Genomic DNA, 16,463 nt, shown 5'->3' on the forward strand with positions numbered 1-16,463 from the left:
TCACGCTCTAGAGACTACAACTCCCAGAAGCCTCTGGGCGATAGTTGCGGCGCGCTTTACTCGCAAGCCCCGCCCTCGTCCGTCTCTCTCTCATCCCGCCAAGGTCTGCGCGCGAAATCTGTGTGGCGCGAATTTGGGGCTTTCGAGTTTGCGTCTCCGAGCGAGCTAGTGTGGTGTCCCGCAAAGTGATTTGGAGAGGCAAGTGGGGCCGTGGGCACGTGGCTGGGACTGAGGCTGGGGTCGGCGAGAGTGTCGAGCGCTTGTAGCTGGTGAGCTTCGCTGGTTCTGGGTGCCGGCAGCAGACTGGGCATGGGGACGTCGCGGCGACCGAGGGCGCAGGAGAGAGGGCAGCAAGGAGAGGCGTACTGGGAGAACCTCTGGCTGACTGGTTGACTAAGGCCGCAGCAGGCTGGAAGCCTCAGTGTTTGTGGAGGACTGGTGGAGGCCTGGAAGGGCCGGTCTCGGGAGAAAGGCTGGTCTCGGGAGAAAGGCTGGTGGTGGGCGTGGCCATCGGAATTGGTGGTGCTAGGAGGGGAGGGGCGACCTGCGGCTGGAGGGAAGGTTTGTGAGTTTCCTGTTTAACCCTGGACGCCTGCGATCAGGCATCACTCTGTATAGGATGCTAGGTGTTTGTAGTGAGAACAAGGTGACGTCATTGGTCAGAAAGCGGTCCTGTTTGGACACTAGAGAAGTTTGGCGCGATGATTGTCAGGAGTCAGGGAAAAGGTGAGCTTGGCTGTCAGAAGGGGCACGAGTGGGATAAGACTGGACATCTGGAAGTGAGGCCGGAAAACACTTAGAGAGGGTCAGGTCTTGTTGCTTAGTGTGTGTGTGGTTGAGGAGGCAGAGAAACTTAGACAGGGAGAACAGAAGGAAGTTGTCAGGGTGAGGACGGACATTTGGAAAGGGAAGCTGGCATTTGGCAGCCAAGGAGAGCTTGAAATATAGTTAGTGAAAGAGTGCTTGACTAGCAGCAACAAACCCTGCCTGGATTCTGTCTTCAGTAATATAAAGGGGGAGGGGGCAGATAACGAGCCAACTCTCAAAGAATAAAAATGTGTAAAAAAATTACATGTCCTCAGTAAAATTTTTATATTAGGTGGAAAGTAGTAAGATAGGTTTTTCCACTTTCTGATCTGGAAATTTTATGCCTTAATAGTAAATCTTAAATCAAAGTTCCATATTGGTTTTTAAAATTGGGTGTTTTTCCTGAACAAAAAACACATGCTTCAGATTGTAAAGCCATTTGTGTGTGGGTGTGTACACTAGGAATTGTGTGTGTAATGTATTTGGTAATGCACGTGGGAATCCAGGCTCATGTGTGCAAATACCACTCTCTGCCTTATTGTCTTCAAATAGGGTTTCACTGACCTTGAAGCTCAGTCATTGTTCTGGCTAGTTTGGTTGACCGGCCAGTGAGCTTCTGGGATCTGCCTTTATCCACCTGTATCCACCCCATAATGCTGGGTTTATACATGCATGGCATTTATGACCATGCTTGACATTAATTTTTTTTTTAACTTGGGTGCTGGAGATTCACATTTATGTTCTCTTTCTTTTACAGCAAGTGCTCTCACCCACTGAGCCATCTCTGCAGTCCCTGATTACACTTCTTTTATTTCCTTAAGAAGAGTTCTCTCCCCCCCTCCATCCCCTCCACCCCATCTCTCCCCAAGTCTTAGCTGGTCTTTGGATTTCTTTTTTCAGGTACAACTGATGAAAAAAAAAGAGCAAGAGAGGAAGGGAGAGAATTCTGCCAACATGCAGAGAAGTATTATGTAAGGCCCTTGCCATGCTCAAGGCTCTTTGTGTTGTCATGTTTCCTGGGAAAATGAGAACTAACATTCATCCCAGATAGGGCACTGATGACACAAGCCAAAGAAACGATTCTACCCAAATTTAGCTTAGTAAAACAGTGAGTTATGGTGTTACTTAGAGAAAACTGATGCCTCAGAGGCAACCTCATCACTCCAAAGCCCACTCGAGCATGGGCGATGGCTCCTGAAAGCTACATCCCTGGAGCTCTCTGCTTAACCTGTAGGCAGCTCCACTGAAGAGTCCCCTCACCCTCAGCAATTGCTGGACTACCCTTGGGGAGGGGCTAGTGAGTCTTGTAACTTTCTGAGTCTCTTCAGTGTCTTGTGCTTCCTGATTCTTGAGCTCCCTCCTCCTTGCAAGAGGGAGTGTCCACATAATACATTCTCTAAAACTCTGGGCTTTCTGCTTCATCTCTGCCTTCTCTGAGAAGACCTTGAGGGAGCCCTGAAGTTGAAATTTCCTAGAGTTCAGTAGTCTGGAAAATGGGAAGTGGGACATGTGAGAAGGGTAATGACTCAGTTAATTCATTAAATTTTAGTTTCAGGGTATGTATCCCTAATGCAGTAGTTTTCAGTCATCTGTTTTGCTCCCTGGAAACATGTGGCAATGACTAGAGACATTTTTGGTCCTGACAGTTTAGGGGGTCTGCAATCTGCTTTTGATAGCTAGTGGACAAAAGTTAGACATGGCCTAAACCGCCCTCAGTGCACAGAACAGCCTCAGTGCTAGTTCAGAATCTGTGTATTAATGCAAGATAGCTTTAGGAACATGAGAGAGGAAACCTGCACTTGATTTCCACAGTTGCAGGCTATCAAAACATCGTCATGGTCTTATCTTTCTGTGGTCAGCTCTCTTACTTTTGCTGTTACACTCAGGCTGACTTTCCTAAGATTAGCAATCCCAGCAATCTTCTTTATATTTTTAATTTATTTTTATTTTTCATATTCTCACATATATTCTGACAATTTTCTCCTCCCACCCCTCCCCCCAATTCACTCCTCTTCCATTTCCCTTCAAAAAATGAGCAAGCCTCCCAGGTCATTAGCCAAATTGGCATAACAATTTACAATAAGTCTAGGCACAAATACTCATATCAAGACTGGATGAAGTAACCCACTAGGAGGAAAAGGGTTCCAAGAGGAGGCAAAAGAGAGATACCCCCTCCTACTTATAGGAGTCCCACAAGAATACCAAGCTACACAACCATAACCTATATACAGAGGACCTAGCTCAGACCTGTATAGGGTCTGTGATGGCTGATTTAGTCTCTGTGAGCCCCTATGAGCTCTGCTTGGTTGATTCTGTGGGCTGTGTTCTGGTGTCATTTACCCTTGTTGTTCCTACAATTCTTCCTATTCCCCTTTTGTGGGGTTCCCCTGACTCCACCTAGTGTTTGGCTGTGGGTCTCTGCATCTGCTCCTATTGGATTAAGCCCCTCTGATGACAGTTGGCCTAGGCACTAATCTGTGAGTATAGCAGAATATCATTAGGAATCATTTCATTGACTTTTTTTCTCCCTGCCAGTCATGTTTAGTTCAATCCTGAGTCTCTGGGCTGTCCAGCCTCTGGTTCCTCGTCATCCTCTTCTCTCCTTTCTGACCTAGGGCTATTTATAGTCAAATTTTGGCTTGTGACAATCATGGTGGCTATAGGTGTGCAGTGTACTATACTAATTTTTAAGGCCTGGGTTATATGTCCGTGTATTATAGATGTAAGTGTTAGTCATTCATAAGAGGTAGAAGGGTGTATCAGATAAAGGAGGGAATAGATACTAGTAGATTCAGAACTGATTATTCACCCTGGATTCCTGGGAAATCCCCAGGCACTCATGTGATGGGAAACCCAGGTATGGCCTGTCCTGAGATAATAACTCTTTGTTTATATGCTTTTTGTTCTTTTCTTGCCTTTTACACTCCCTCCCTTCCCCCAAGAGTCCAGAGTAGAATAAAACCTAGGGTCTTTGCCCATGCTAGGGAAGCCTTCTACCATTGTACTATTAAATTCTTACTGTTGTTCCTATCTCACATCCCCCAACACTCCTTAAAGTTATACAAAAGTAGAGGAATCTGCATGGCTGGGGATGATGTCCAGGTGTACAGAGCATCAGTACTATTAACGACTCACCCCTTGTACTCCTTCAGGTCATTTTTCCAACCCACAACAACAGAAGGTAAAGCGAAGAAGCCAGAGAAGGAGATACCCAGCAGCATCAGAGAGAAGGAACCCCCTCCAAAGTATGTAAGGAGATGGGACAGCATATGCCTTTACCAGTCAAGATTCTTTTGTCTGCATGTGTTAAAAACCTACTTCAGATGTATATCAGGCCTCAAAATGATAATTTAGTTTAGGTAGCTGACAGCCAACAGAATTCTTGTTAGGGCTCTGTTTGCACATGCTTTGCATTCATTTTAGACCAGACTCTCTCTCCACGGGGAAGTGATGTTGACCATAGTTTGATTCATACATTCTCAGGAAAGATGCTGGGTGGTTCATAATCTCTAGATTGAGATGCTGAGCAAGAGTAAAAAGGTACCTAAGAGCTGATGGGCTTTTCTGCGTGGGGTCAGTGAGTAAATATATTTTTGTTTTCATTCTTAAAGACAGAGTTTCTTTGTGTAACCGGCTGTTTTTTAACTCAGTCTGTAGAGAGGCTGGCCTCAAATTCATAGAGATTCACGTGCCTTTGCCTCTCTATGCTGGGATTAAAGGCCTGTGCCACCACTGCCCAACCAGATGTGCCATTTGTAACATTACTTACTGCAGAAAGGCACTCTGTGCATATGGAGTCAAGCTATAAATGTTGAAGTAGGTCACTGTGTCATGTACATTGCTCTGTGCAAATGCATAAGAACCTTTCTTTTCTGTGATTTACTTAGGTCAAGCTATGTATGTTATATGTTATTGTTCATCAGTTTGCTTTTTTTTTTTTTTCTTTAAGGAACACAGGAACTCAGTTCTTTTACTTTTTATGTTGCGTTCCCATCTATGGCTATCCTAAAGAAATTATTTAGTGTTTCATTTATGGCAAGTGTTTAGGTTGTTTCCTTTTTGTAGGCGTTACAGCTCTATACTAATAGGTTTGCTTTTATTTTTAATTATATGTAAGTGTAATATGTGTGTAGGTGTTTTTGTCTGACATAGGTCTCCATATGAGGAATTATACATGGTAATCATAAAAACATTCACTGAGATAACTAAGGAGAAATTTGACCTTGGGCTAGAGAGATGGTATAGTAGTTAAGAGTACAAACTGCTCTTGCAGAGGACAATTTGCTTCTCAGCACCCTTGTCAGGTGGCTCACAGTTACCTGTAACTCTAGTTCCAGGGTATCTGATGCCTCTGGCTTCTTGGAACACCTGTGCCCATTCGCGCCTATTCGCACATAGACATGCACAGTAACAATAATAGTCATAAATCTAGGGGCTTTGGAGATGGCTCAGCAGTTAAGAGCATTTGCTTCTCTTCTGGAGGACCTGGATTCAATTTCCAAGTACTCGGGGATCTGATACCTTCTGGCTTCTATAGGCACTAGGCATTCATATGGAATATAGATAATACATGTAAGCAAAGCACCCATACACATGAAAATAAATGGATATATATTTTTTTTAATTTGAGATTTCTTGAACTCTTTCCACTAATTCTTCCCAGAGGAAGTACTGCGACCAGTGTGCAGTGCTCTAGCAAACACATTTATTGACGCATTAGATGCTTAATATACTTGATGGATGGGTATCTATCATAATAGAGCACAGGGTCTGCCTGTTTGACACTGTTAGAACTCAAGTGGCTGGCACAATGCCTGACATGTAATCCATACACATTCATAAACACCTTTAGCTTACTTTTAAATAACAAAAGGGAGGCTACTATTATATACGTAAATCGCCTGTATAGGTGGTATGTTCATGGTATTGTACATATACATTTACTTAGAAAACAGCTCTCAAGTATTTTCTATGTGTCAGCTATAGCTCAGGGCACTGGGCTTTGAGGTGAACCAAATGCATTGCTATTCCTCTACTCTCCATAAAGCTTGTGGGACTCTGTGGTGCTGAGCACGAACCTGCTTCCCTCTTTGTAAGAAGTTATGTAGGATAAGTGCCTGTCACATAAGTAAGGAATAAGGAGTTGCTGATACTCATAATGGCCTCTGTTCAGACTGTGAACTTTCTGAGGACACTTAGCACTTGAGTGACTGCCACCAGCATGCATGACACCATGCCTGTGTCCTCGTAAGCTGGGAGATTGGAGCTGGCATCAAGGGGACACTGACTTAGAATATGTATCCCTTTGCTCATGTAAGACTTCAGGCTATTATGCTGTTGCCTGGGTGACAGTGTCTTCTGCTCAAACTCTTGTGACTTAAAGAGAGAAGGTCTTCAAATGGATATTAGTGTGAAGCCGGTCCCTGCTGAGAAATCCACCTACTCTTCGTGACAAGTCCTCACAGATGCCTCAGGCATGGGATAGAGAAAGGGAGGGAGGGAAGGATACTTAAGTACATATAATGAAGTCAGATATGTAGCTCACATTCCCAGTGCTAGTGAGGTGTAGGCAGGAGATCAGAAGTTCAAAGTCAGCCTTTGCTACTTACTGGGTTTGAGGCTAGGCCTAGCTACATGAGACCATCTCAAAAGGGAAAATAGAAAAAAGTGAATGCCATGGAGATACCTAGTAGATGCTCACTGCTCACTGAAATGGAAGAGAAGGGAATGCAGAGTTTTGTGGGTGGTTTCCCTATACTGCCTGCCATGTGCTCCACCATCTCTCTCCTGACTTCCAGGGTGGCATTGAAGGAGAGGAATCGAGCAGTGCCTGAGAGTGATTCTCCAGTGAAGAGGCCAGGAAGGAAGGTGGCCCAGGTTCTGAGCAGTGAAGGGGAGGACGAAGATGAAGCCCCTGGCACCCCCCAAGTCCAAGTAGGTTCCAGCAGCCTGCTGGTTTCTTTTCAAAATTTGATTTTTGTATGTATGTGTGTATATCCTTGCCTTGCACATGGAGGTCAGAGGACACATTTGTGGTATTCTCTCCTTCCACTTTGACATGAGTTTTAGAAATTGAATTCTGGTCTCTAGGCTTGTGCAGCAAGCACCTTTACCTATTGAGCCATCTTTCAGACCTTGAGCCTGCCAATTTCCTACTCACCCATGAAGCTGAGTATAGTGGCAGTACAGGAAGACTCTGGGGACTTGTTCAGGAGAGTGGCAATCTTTGCCGTTGTTTTTGAAGCAGGAGGGCACAGGGTTCCAGTCTACCTCTTCTCTAGGAGGTGGGGCTCATTTGGCCCCTTGACATCATCGTACTTCAGGTACCTCATGGAGAACATACCTGTGGTGCTGGCTATTTCACAGTTATCCTGCAATTATGTAGGTCAGGTACCTGGAGTGGATTATCTTAGGGTGTGGGCAGGGCCTTTTGTTTCTGGAGCCTCTAGGGAAAGATTACTTTTATGTCATTTCTTTTTTTCTAGAAGCCTGTTTTTTCCATTAACTGAGACAGTCTTATGTTCTCTGTCTGTGATTTCTGTGGTCACATTTCCTTATGACTCTTCTTCTACTTAATTTTTTTTTTTTTTGTAACTTGTGTGTGAGTCTCTGTGTGTGTGACATGCAAGCACATGCCATGTGGTGTGGTATCACAGGATAATGTGCAAGAATTAGTCCTCTCCTAGGACCTTGGAAGTACAAGGGAGACTGAAAATGTGGTCCTTAGTCTTATGACCATACTAGTTGCAAAGGAGGCAGAGAAATAGCGTCCTCAGGCCCATGATTGTATTAACTCTAAGGGATCTTTAGTTAGGCCACCATACGTATAAGTGTAAAAAGGAAGATTGGGTTTCATAATGGAGTGAATCTGGGACACTAAAAGTTGTATTCATGGGTCTAGTGATAGCTAGGAGAAAGAAGATGGTCTGGGTGGGAATGGGACTGAGGAACCCGAAGTGACATTAGATATGAGAGGCTGAGTCCGTTCTGCTCTGAAGCATGTGGTAGCTGAAGCTGCCAGGTGGTGGCATATATCTTCTTTATTCTAAAACTGTTCTTTCTGTCTGTTTTCAGAAGCCTGTGTCAGACTCCAAACAGAGCTCTCCTCCCAGCCCTGACTCCTGTCCTGAGAACAGCAGCCCCTCCATGGACATCTCCCCATCAGGATTCCCAAAGCGCCGAACTGGTAAGGACTGGCCAGCTCCATCCCTTCCATCCATACTACCCCTGGTGATCATCCTTTCAGTGGCTCTGATGATAGAACCGTGGTAGTGAGCATGGTTAACTGTCCCTGAGGTGTGTGACCTGTGGCAAACAACCTCACCTTTGCAGAGGTGTGGTTACTTCACTTGTAGAACAAGTGGTCTGAAGTACAGTACTAACTGCCCAGAAGTGCCAGGATTAAAAGCTGATTCCTGTGAAGTGTATGGGCCTGACTTGACCCACAGTCAGAGCTTGGTATATGTGGGAAATTATGATTGTCATGGGCTGTGATACTTGCTGTACAAGATTCTGAGTAGGAACACAAGAGTGCAAATATGGAGATTTCTGGAAGAACTGGTAACTAAGTTGAGCCCTAAAAGGCAAAGGGAGCCAGCTGGGATAGGAGAAAGGAAGAGAATTCCAGGTAGTGTGAGTGAATTGGGAACATCTGGTTCACTTAAGTTTGGAATTCTGTTACAGAGACCACAGAATTTAGGGGATACTGAATGGAGAGATTAGAGAACATTCTAGAAAATCAGCCTGAGACAGGAGGCCTAGATGGAAGAAGAACAGTTGGTATGGGAAAGATTTAGGTGAGGGCCATATGTGACCTGAGGGCTGAGCCTGCTCTGTTTGTAGTGTGGTGACTGAGATGGGTACTTGTAAAGTTTCAGTGTGTTAACTAGGGGACATGGGGAAGCTGGTGCATGCTGTAAGATCAGAATACTCATTCGCTTCAGCCAGTGCAGTCTACAGACTTAAATTGAAAATCCTAAACTCTGCAACACCTCTGGACCCAAGCATTTCATACAGAGTGCTCCACCACAGCAGGCCTCAGCAAGGAAAGTCTTTCCAGTCTCCCCTGAGCAACTTGGGTGTGGGCATCTGCTTTTCATATAGAACGCTGTTTATTTTCAAAACCCTAAACATGATGTGTGAATTGACTGGTTCATAATACAGCATGTCAGATTTTGAAAACTTAGTGTAGTAAAACTTATTTATTTTCTTTTGTTCCCCTTCTCACACTGTGACAAAAGCATACATACCTTCTAGAAGCATGTAAAAGATAGGAACATTTATTTCGTTTAACAGTTTGACAGTGCAGTCCATAATGATGGGAGGGCATGACAGCGGAATCATGTCAGGAAGCAGAAGCAAATAATACTAGTGTTCAGTTGACTTTTCCCTCTTGGTTTTTATATATTCCCAGTTCCCAGCCCATGGTATGGTGTCACCCAAATTCAGGGTGAATCTTCTGCAGTTAAACCTCAATAGGAACACCCTCACAGACACAGGTGCATCTCCTAGGAATTCCAGATGAAGTCCGAGTTACAATGAATATGAACCCACAATCAGCATTAAAAAATGTCTGCTCATAATTTAGAATTGAAATTGTATTCAGATTATGAGGTGTTGTTAAAACTAGGTTCTCCAGTTTGGCTTTTCTCTCCTTTAAGCGCTCAAGTTTAGTATCATATACATAGCTTCCTGAATGCTTCCATGGGGCAGAACTAGTCACAGGACTGCTCTGGGAACTCAGAAGTCAGTTGTCCATGGTGCCTAGGGAAGGTTCAGAAAAGGCAAGTGGAGGCTTTCCCAGATAGGTGTCACGTGTGCAAAGACTGAGAGGTAGGAAAAACAGGACACGTGGGAATTCTGACACTATGGTGTTTCTAGAGAATACAATGTAGATTGAAGAGGCAGCTTGACAAGGATAGTGTATGGCAAGAGCTAGAGAAGAGTGTAGTGGCTGATCCTCAAGGTTCTCAGATACCAGGCTGAGGGTGCTGAGTAAATCCTGTTCTATTTAATGAAACTTGTTTCTGTTTTCAAAATGCAAGAAAGGGAGGGACAGAAAGAGAATAAATAACTCAACCAAGGTTACAGAATCTGAGCTGGAAAGATGAGGCGTACTTTGGGGTAGTGGCTATGGTGCTTAGGAAGAGAGAGGGGATCTAGAACCTTCTGAGTTGCCCCTTTCACCAGGCAGTATGTCTGATCACTGGGGCAGGCACAGACAAACTCCCTTTACCTTTCCAGCACGGAAGCAGCTCCCAAAACGGACAATTCAAGACACTCTTGAGGAGCACAATGAAGACAAAGACAAAGCAGCTAAGAAAAGGAAAAAAGAAGGTGAGGGAGTAGGATAAGAGGGGCATGTTTGTGTGCGTATGGCTTCAAGGGACACCGAACGGGAATCTGTAAGGGGAGGGGAGGTATGGGTAGTACAAGATGATTAGATTTCTTTTTTTGTTGTTGTTGTTTTAATTCGATTTTTTTATTTATATTTCAAATGTTATTTCCTTTCCCGGTTTCTTGTCCATAAGCTCCCTATGCCATTCCCCTCCCCTTCTATAAGGGTGTTCCCCCTCCCCAACAACCCTTCTTCCTGCCTCTCCATCCTGACATTCCCCTACACTGGCTGGTCCAGCTTTGGCAGGACCAAGGGCATCTCCTTCCATTGGTGCCCAAAAAGGCCATCCTTTGCTACATATTCAGCTAGAGCCATGGGTCAGTCCATGTGTAGTCTTTGGGTAGTGGTTTAGTTCCTACGAACTCTCGTTGGTTGGTATTGTTCTTATGGGGTAGCAAGCCCCTTCAGCTCCTTCAGTCCTTTCTCTAACTCCTCCAACAGGGACCCCGTTCTCAGTTCAGTGGTTTGCTGCTAGCATTGGCTTCTGTATTTGTCATACCCTGGCAGAACCTCTCAGGAGACAGCTATTATCAGGCTCTTGTCAGCATGCACTTATTGCCTTCATCAATATTGTATAGCTTAGGTAGCTTTATATATATGGGCTGGATCCCCAGGTGGGGCAGGCTCTGAATGGCCATTCCTTCAGTCTCTGTTCCAAACCTTGTCTCCATATCCCCTCCTTTGAATATTTTTGTTCCTCCTTTTAAGAAGGAGTGAAACATCCGAACTTTGGTTGTTCTTCTTGAGCTTCATGTGGTCTGTTGATTGTATCTTGGGTAATTGAAGCTTTTGGGCTAATATCCACATACCAGTGAGTGCATATCATCTGTGTTTTTTTGTGATTGGATTACCTCACTTAGGATGATATTTTCAAATTCCACCTATTTGCTTATGAATTTCATGATGTCATTGTTTTTAATAGCTGAGTAGTACTCCATTGTGTAGATGTACTACATTTTCTGTATCCATACCTGTTGAAGGACATTTAGGTTCTTTCCAGCTTCTGGCTATTATAAATAAGGCCGCTGTGAACATAGTGGAGCATGTGTCTTTGTTGTATGTTGGAGCATCTTTTGGGTATATGCCCAGAAGAGGTATAGCTGGATCCTCAGGCAGTTCAATGTCCAATTTTCTGAGGAACCTCCAGACTGATTTCCAGAGTGGTTATACCAGTTTGCCGTCTCACCAACAATGGAGGAGTGTTCCTCTTTCTCCACATCCTCAGCAGCATCTGTTGTCACCTGAGTTTTTGATCTTAGCCATTCTCATTGGTGTGAGGTGAAATCTCAGGGTTGTTTTGATTTGCATTTTCCTGATGACTAAGGATGTTGAACATTTCTTTAGGCATTTCTCAGCCATTTGATATTCCTCAACTGAGAATTCTTTGTTTAGCTCTGTACCTCTTTTTTTTTTTTTTTTTTTTAATAGGGTTATTTGTCTCCCTGGAGTCTTAAATTCTTGAGTTTCTTTTGTATATTTTGGCTATTAGCCCTCTATGAGATGGAAGATTGGTAAAGATCTTTTCACAATCTGTTGGTTGCCGTTTTTTCCTAATGACAGTGTATTTGCCTTACAGAAGCTTTGCAATTTTAATAGGTCCCATTTGATTTTAGAGCATAAGCCATTGGTGTTTTGTTCAGGAAAGTTCCCCAGAGCCCATGTGTTTGAAGCTCCTCCACTTTTTCTTCTATTAGTTTGAGTGTATCTGGTTTAATGTGGAAGTCCTTGATCCATTTAGACTTAAGCTTTGTACAGGGCAATAAGAATGAGTCAATTTGCATTCTTCTACATGTTGACCTCTAGTTGAACCACTACTATTTGTTGAAAATGCTATCCTTTTTCCAATGGATGGTTTTAGCTCCTTTGTCAAAGATCAAGTGACCATAAGTGTGTGTGTGTATTTCGGAGTCTTCAATTCTATTCCATTGATCTGCTTGCCTGTCTCTGTACCAGTACCACACAGTTTATATCACTCTTGCTCTGTAATACAGCTTGAGGTCAGGGATTTCCCCTAGAAATTCTTTTATTGTTGAGTATAGTTTTTACTATCCTGGGTATTTTGTTATTCCAAATGAATTTGCAAATTGTTCTTTCTAACTCTATGAAGAATTGAGTTGGAAGTTCGCTGGGGATTGCATTGAATCTGTAGATTGCTTTTGGCAAAATGGCCATTTTTACTCTATTAATTCAGCCAATTTATCAGCATGGGAAGTCTTTCCGTCTTCACAGATCTTCTTCAATTTCTTTCATCAGATTCTCAAAGTTCTTGTCATGCAGCTCTTTCTTTCTCTTGCTTGGTTAAAGTCATTCCAAGATATTTTATGTTATTTGGGACTATTGTGAAGGGTGTCATTTCCCTAATTTCTTTCTCAGCCTGATTATCCTTTGAGTAGAGGAAGGCTGCTGGTTTGTTTGAGTTAATTTTATATCCAGCCACTTTGCTGAAGTTGTTTATTAGGCTTAGTAGTTCTCTGGTGGAACTTTTGGGGTCACTTAAGTATACAATCATATCATCTGCAAATAGTGACATTTTGACTTCTTCTTTTCCAGTCTGTATCTCTTTGATCTCCTTTTGTTGTCTGATTCCTCTGGCTAGAACTTCAAGAACTATATTGAATAAGTAGGGAGAGAGTGAACAGCCCTGTCTAGTCCCTGATTTTAAAAGTAGTTCTTCAAGTTTCTCTCCATTTCGTTTGGTGTTGGCTACTTGTTTGCTGTATATGGCTTTTACAATGCTTAGGTATGGGCCTTGAATTCCTGCTTTTGCCAAGACTTTTAACATGAAGGGGTGTTGAATTTTGTGAATGCTTTCTCAGCATTAAAAATGAGAGCATCATGTGTTTTTTTTGTTTGACTTTGGTTACATAGTGGATTACGTTCATGGATTTCTGTATATTGAACCATCCCAGTATCCCTGGGCTGAAGCCTACTTGATCATGATGGATGGTCATTTTGATGTGTTCTTGGAGTCAGTTTGCGAGAATTTTATTGAGTATTTTTACATCAATATTCATAAAGGAAATTGATCTGAAGTTCTCTTTCTTTGTTGAGTCTTTGTGTGGTTTAGGTATGAACATAATAATTGTGGCTTCATAGAAGGAATTGGGTAGTCCTCCTTCTGTTCCTATTTTGTGGAATAGTTTGGATAGTATTGGTATGAGGTCTTCTATGAAGGTCTGATAGAATTCTGCACTAAACCCATCTGGTCTTGAGCCTTTTTGGCTGGGAGATTTTTTAATAACTGCTTCAATTTCATTAGGAGTTGTGGGACTGTTTAGATGGTTTATCTGATCCTGATTTAACTTTGGTACCTTGTATCTGTCTAGAAACTTTTCCATTTCATCCAGATTTTCCAGTTTTGTAGAATATAGGCTTTTGTTGTATTTGATGATTTTTTTGAATTTCCTCAGATTCTCTTTGTTATGTTTGTGTGGCTATCTTCTTTTGGGTTAATTACAATTAGATTACTTTCTTGCTTTTTCTAGGCTGTAGTTTCTCTCCTTGTGTTGGAATTTTCCGTCTATTATCCTGTGTAGGGCTGGATTTGTGGAAAGATATTATGTAAATTTGGTTTTGTCATGGAATATCTTGGTTTCTCCAACTATGTTAATTGAGAGTATTTCTGTATATGGTAGCCTTGGCTGGCATTTGTGTTCTCTTAGGGTCTGTATGACATCTGTATGACATCTCCATCTTCTGGCTTTCATAGTTTCTGGTGAGAAGTCTGGTATAATTCTGATAGGTCTGCCTTTATATGTTTACTTGACCTTTTCACCTTACTGCTTTTAATATTCTTTCTTTGTTTTGTGCATTTGCTGTTTTGACTATTATGTGATGGGAGGAATTTCTGTTCTGGTCCAATCTATTTGGAACTCTGTAGGCTTTTTGTATGTTTATGGGCATCTTTTTCTTTAGGTTAGGGAAGTTTTCTTCTATAATTTTGGTGAAGATGTTTACTGGCCCTTTAAGTTGGGAGTCTTCGCTCTCTTCTACACCTATTATCCTTAGGTTTGATCTCATTGTGTCCTGGATTTTCTGGATGTTTTGTGTTAGGAGCTTTTTGCGTTTTACATTTTTTTTTTTTTTATTATATCAATGTTTTCTATGGTATCTTCTGCCCCTTCGATTCTCTCTTCTATTTCTTGTATTCTGGTGGTGATGCTTGCATCTATGACTCTTGATCTCTTGCCTAGGTTTTTTATCTCCAGTGTTTGCTCCCTTTGTGATTTTCTTTATTGCTTCTATTTCTATTTTTAAATCCTGAACGGTTTTGTTCAATTCCTTCATCTGTTTGGTTGTGTTTTCCTGTAATTCTTTAAGGGATTTTTGTGTTTCCTCTTTAAGGGCTTCTACTTGTTTCCCTGTGTTCTGTATTTCTTTCAGGGAGCTATTTATGTCATTCTTACAGTCTTCTGTCATCATGATGAGATATGATTTTAAATCCAAATCTTGCTTTTCTGGTGTGTTTGGATATCGAGTATTTGCTTTGTTGGGTGTACTGGGCTCTGATCATGCCAAGTAGTCTTTAGTTTTTGTTGCTTAGGTTGCTGCGCTTGCCTCGCCATCAGATTGTGTCTGGTGTTGGCTTGTGTTGCTGTTTCTGACAGTGGCTTGACCCTTCTTTAAGCCTGTGTGTCAGCACTCCTACAGACCTGTTTGTTTTCAGCCAGATCTGGGAACAGAGAGCTGCTTGTGTTTTTATGTGTCCTGAACCTCCAGGTTGGTGGCTTGGAGCAGAAGACTTGGTCTTACCTCTGCTCTCAGGTGTGTCAGCCCTCCAGGCGACAGGATTTCAGCTCTGGGCTCAGGCAGAAACTGGAATGGTCCTACCCCTGACTGCTCCTGGGTTCCTGTATCCAGAGGGCACCAGGCAGGTTCTTCCTCGGCCAGGAATGTGAGCGGGAGTGGTTGTCTCTTCTGAGCTCTCAGGATTGTCTGTACTTCTGAGAGTCCAGCTCTTCCCCCCATGGGATTTGGGTGGAGAGAGCTGTGGGAGTTCAGTTCTGGGCACAGGCAGAAACCAGAAGGTTCCTGCTACTGACTGCTCCTTTGTTTCTGTATCCAGAGGACACTTATGATTAGACTTTAAAATCTGATATACAATCCTGTAAGTCAACATTTCAGACTTGGGACCACACATGATTGACTATGCTTATAATGGTAGCATTTGGGCAGCTTGGGCAGGAGGATCACTGTAGTTTGAGGTCAGCCTGGTCTGTGTAGTAAGACTATTTTCATTAAATAGTAAAATGAATAAATTTTCTAGACCCCAGTATATAGGAGCTCATTGTGAAAGTTTTTTGAAACATTTTTGTCTTAATTCATTGTTATTTATGTATAATTTCATTTTTATCTTGTTTTATTTAATGGAAATTATTTTTCATTGGTGGTGAGTTCATCTAAGGATAGACAACTAGACAACTAGAAACTAACAGAATTCCCTTAGCTAGCTTTTCATGTGGTGTCCAGCAGGTGTCACAGTGTTCCCGTGGAGGCTGTAGACTGTCGCACTCTCGAGAGAGCTCCTTTATCTTGGGAGCAATGCAGGGAAACAGCCCTGGAGTGGATGTGTTGATCTTGGGCACTGTATATCATTCTATCAGTTGCAGTTGTTGACCCAGCTAGGTTCTTGTTCATGTGGTAAGAATCAAAATCTTCAGATGGCTCAGTTTCCCATGACAGGTTTTAGTTATTTAGTGTAGGCTTGTTTTCCAATTGGCAGTTTGTAGTCAGTAAAAAAGTTTCATGGTAAGTTGGAGATTTTAGCAATTCTAAGTATCTCCTAGTGAAAGGATTATCTTTGTTCTAAGGCAAACTTCCTCCAGGTTAGTGTCTGTGATTTTACAGTTACCCTGGTAGCATGACTTTTTAATATGTTTATAAATAAAAATATACAGGGTAGGCAGGTGCTCCACTACTGAGTTAAATTTCAGTATCTTGTTTTTGAGACAGTTTCTCACAAAGTTACCCAAACTAAAAATGGAATTTACTCTGTAGTCCAGGCAGGCTTTGGACTTGTGACCTTCCTGCTTCAGATTATCTACTGTTTGGCAGTGTCTTTAGGCCTCATTTCCATTTAACTTTTCTGTCTGTTATCAGATACACAGACCCCAACAGAAAACCTCACAGAGGCTGAAGAAGTAAAACAGAAGGAAGAACAGGTGGAGGACCAGCCCACAGTACCCCCTGAGCCCACAGAGTCCCCTGGTGAGTTGCTTATTCTCCAGCTTCATGGTCCTGCTTGGGGCATCACTTGTCT

The 16,463-nt window shown here is 42.7% G+C and overlaps 1 protein-coding gene across 3 annotated transcripts in view; it reads left to right on the forward strand.

The window, feature by feature from the left end:
• The first annotated feature begins 77 nt into the window (after window positions 1–77).
• Window positions 78–16,463, forward strand: part of Lig1 (DNA ligase 1) — a 38,488-nt gene continuing 22,102 nt past the window's right edge. For 2 of the 3 annotated variants that reach the window (XR_015642736.1, XR_015642737.1), the window contains exons 1-7: window positions 78–198; window positions 1,708–1,778; window positions 3,960–4,052; window positions 6,606–6,741; window positions 7,882–7,993; window positions 10,051–10,143; window positions 16,304–16,411. Coding sequence is in view for 1 of the 3 variants with exons in the window: in NM_001024268.3 (NP_001019439.1) it covers window positions 1,762–1,778; window positions 3,960–4,052; window positions 6,606–6,741; window positions 7,882–7,993; window positions 10,051–10,143; window positions 16,304–16,411 (559 nt within the window). In the remaining 2 variants the exon portion in view is untranslated. 3 annotated transcript variants of the gene reach the window in all.

Source organism: Rattus norvegicus, chromosome 1, assembly GCF_021556685.1.
Source record: "Rattus norvegicus strain SHRSP/BbbUtx chromosome 1, alternate assembly SHRSP_T2T, whole genome shotgun sequence".
Classification (NCBI taxonomy): domain Eukaryota; kingdom Metazoa; phylum Chordata; class Mammalia; order Rodentia; family Muridae; genus Rattus; species Rattus norvegicus.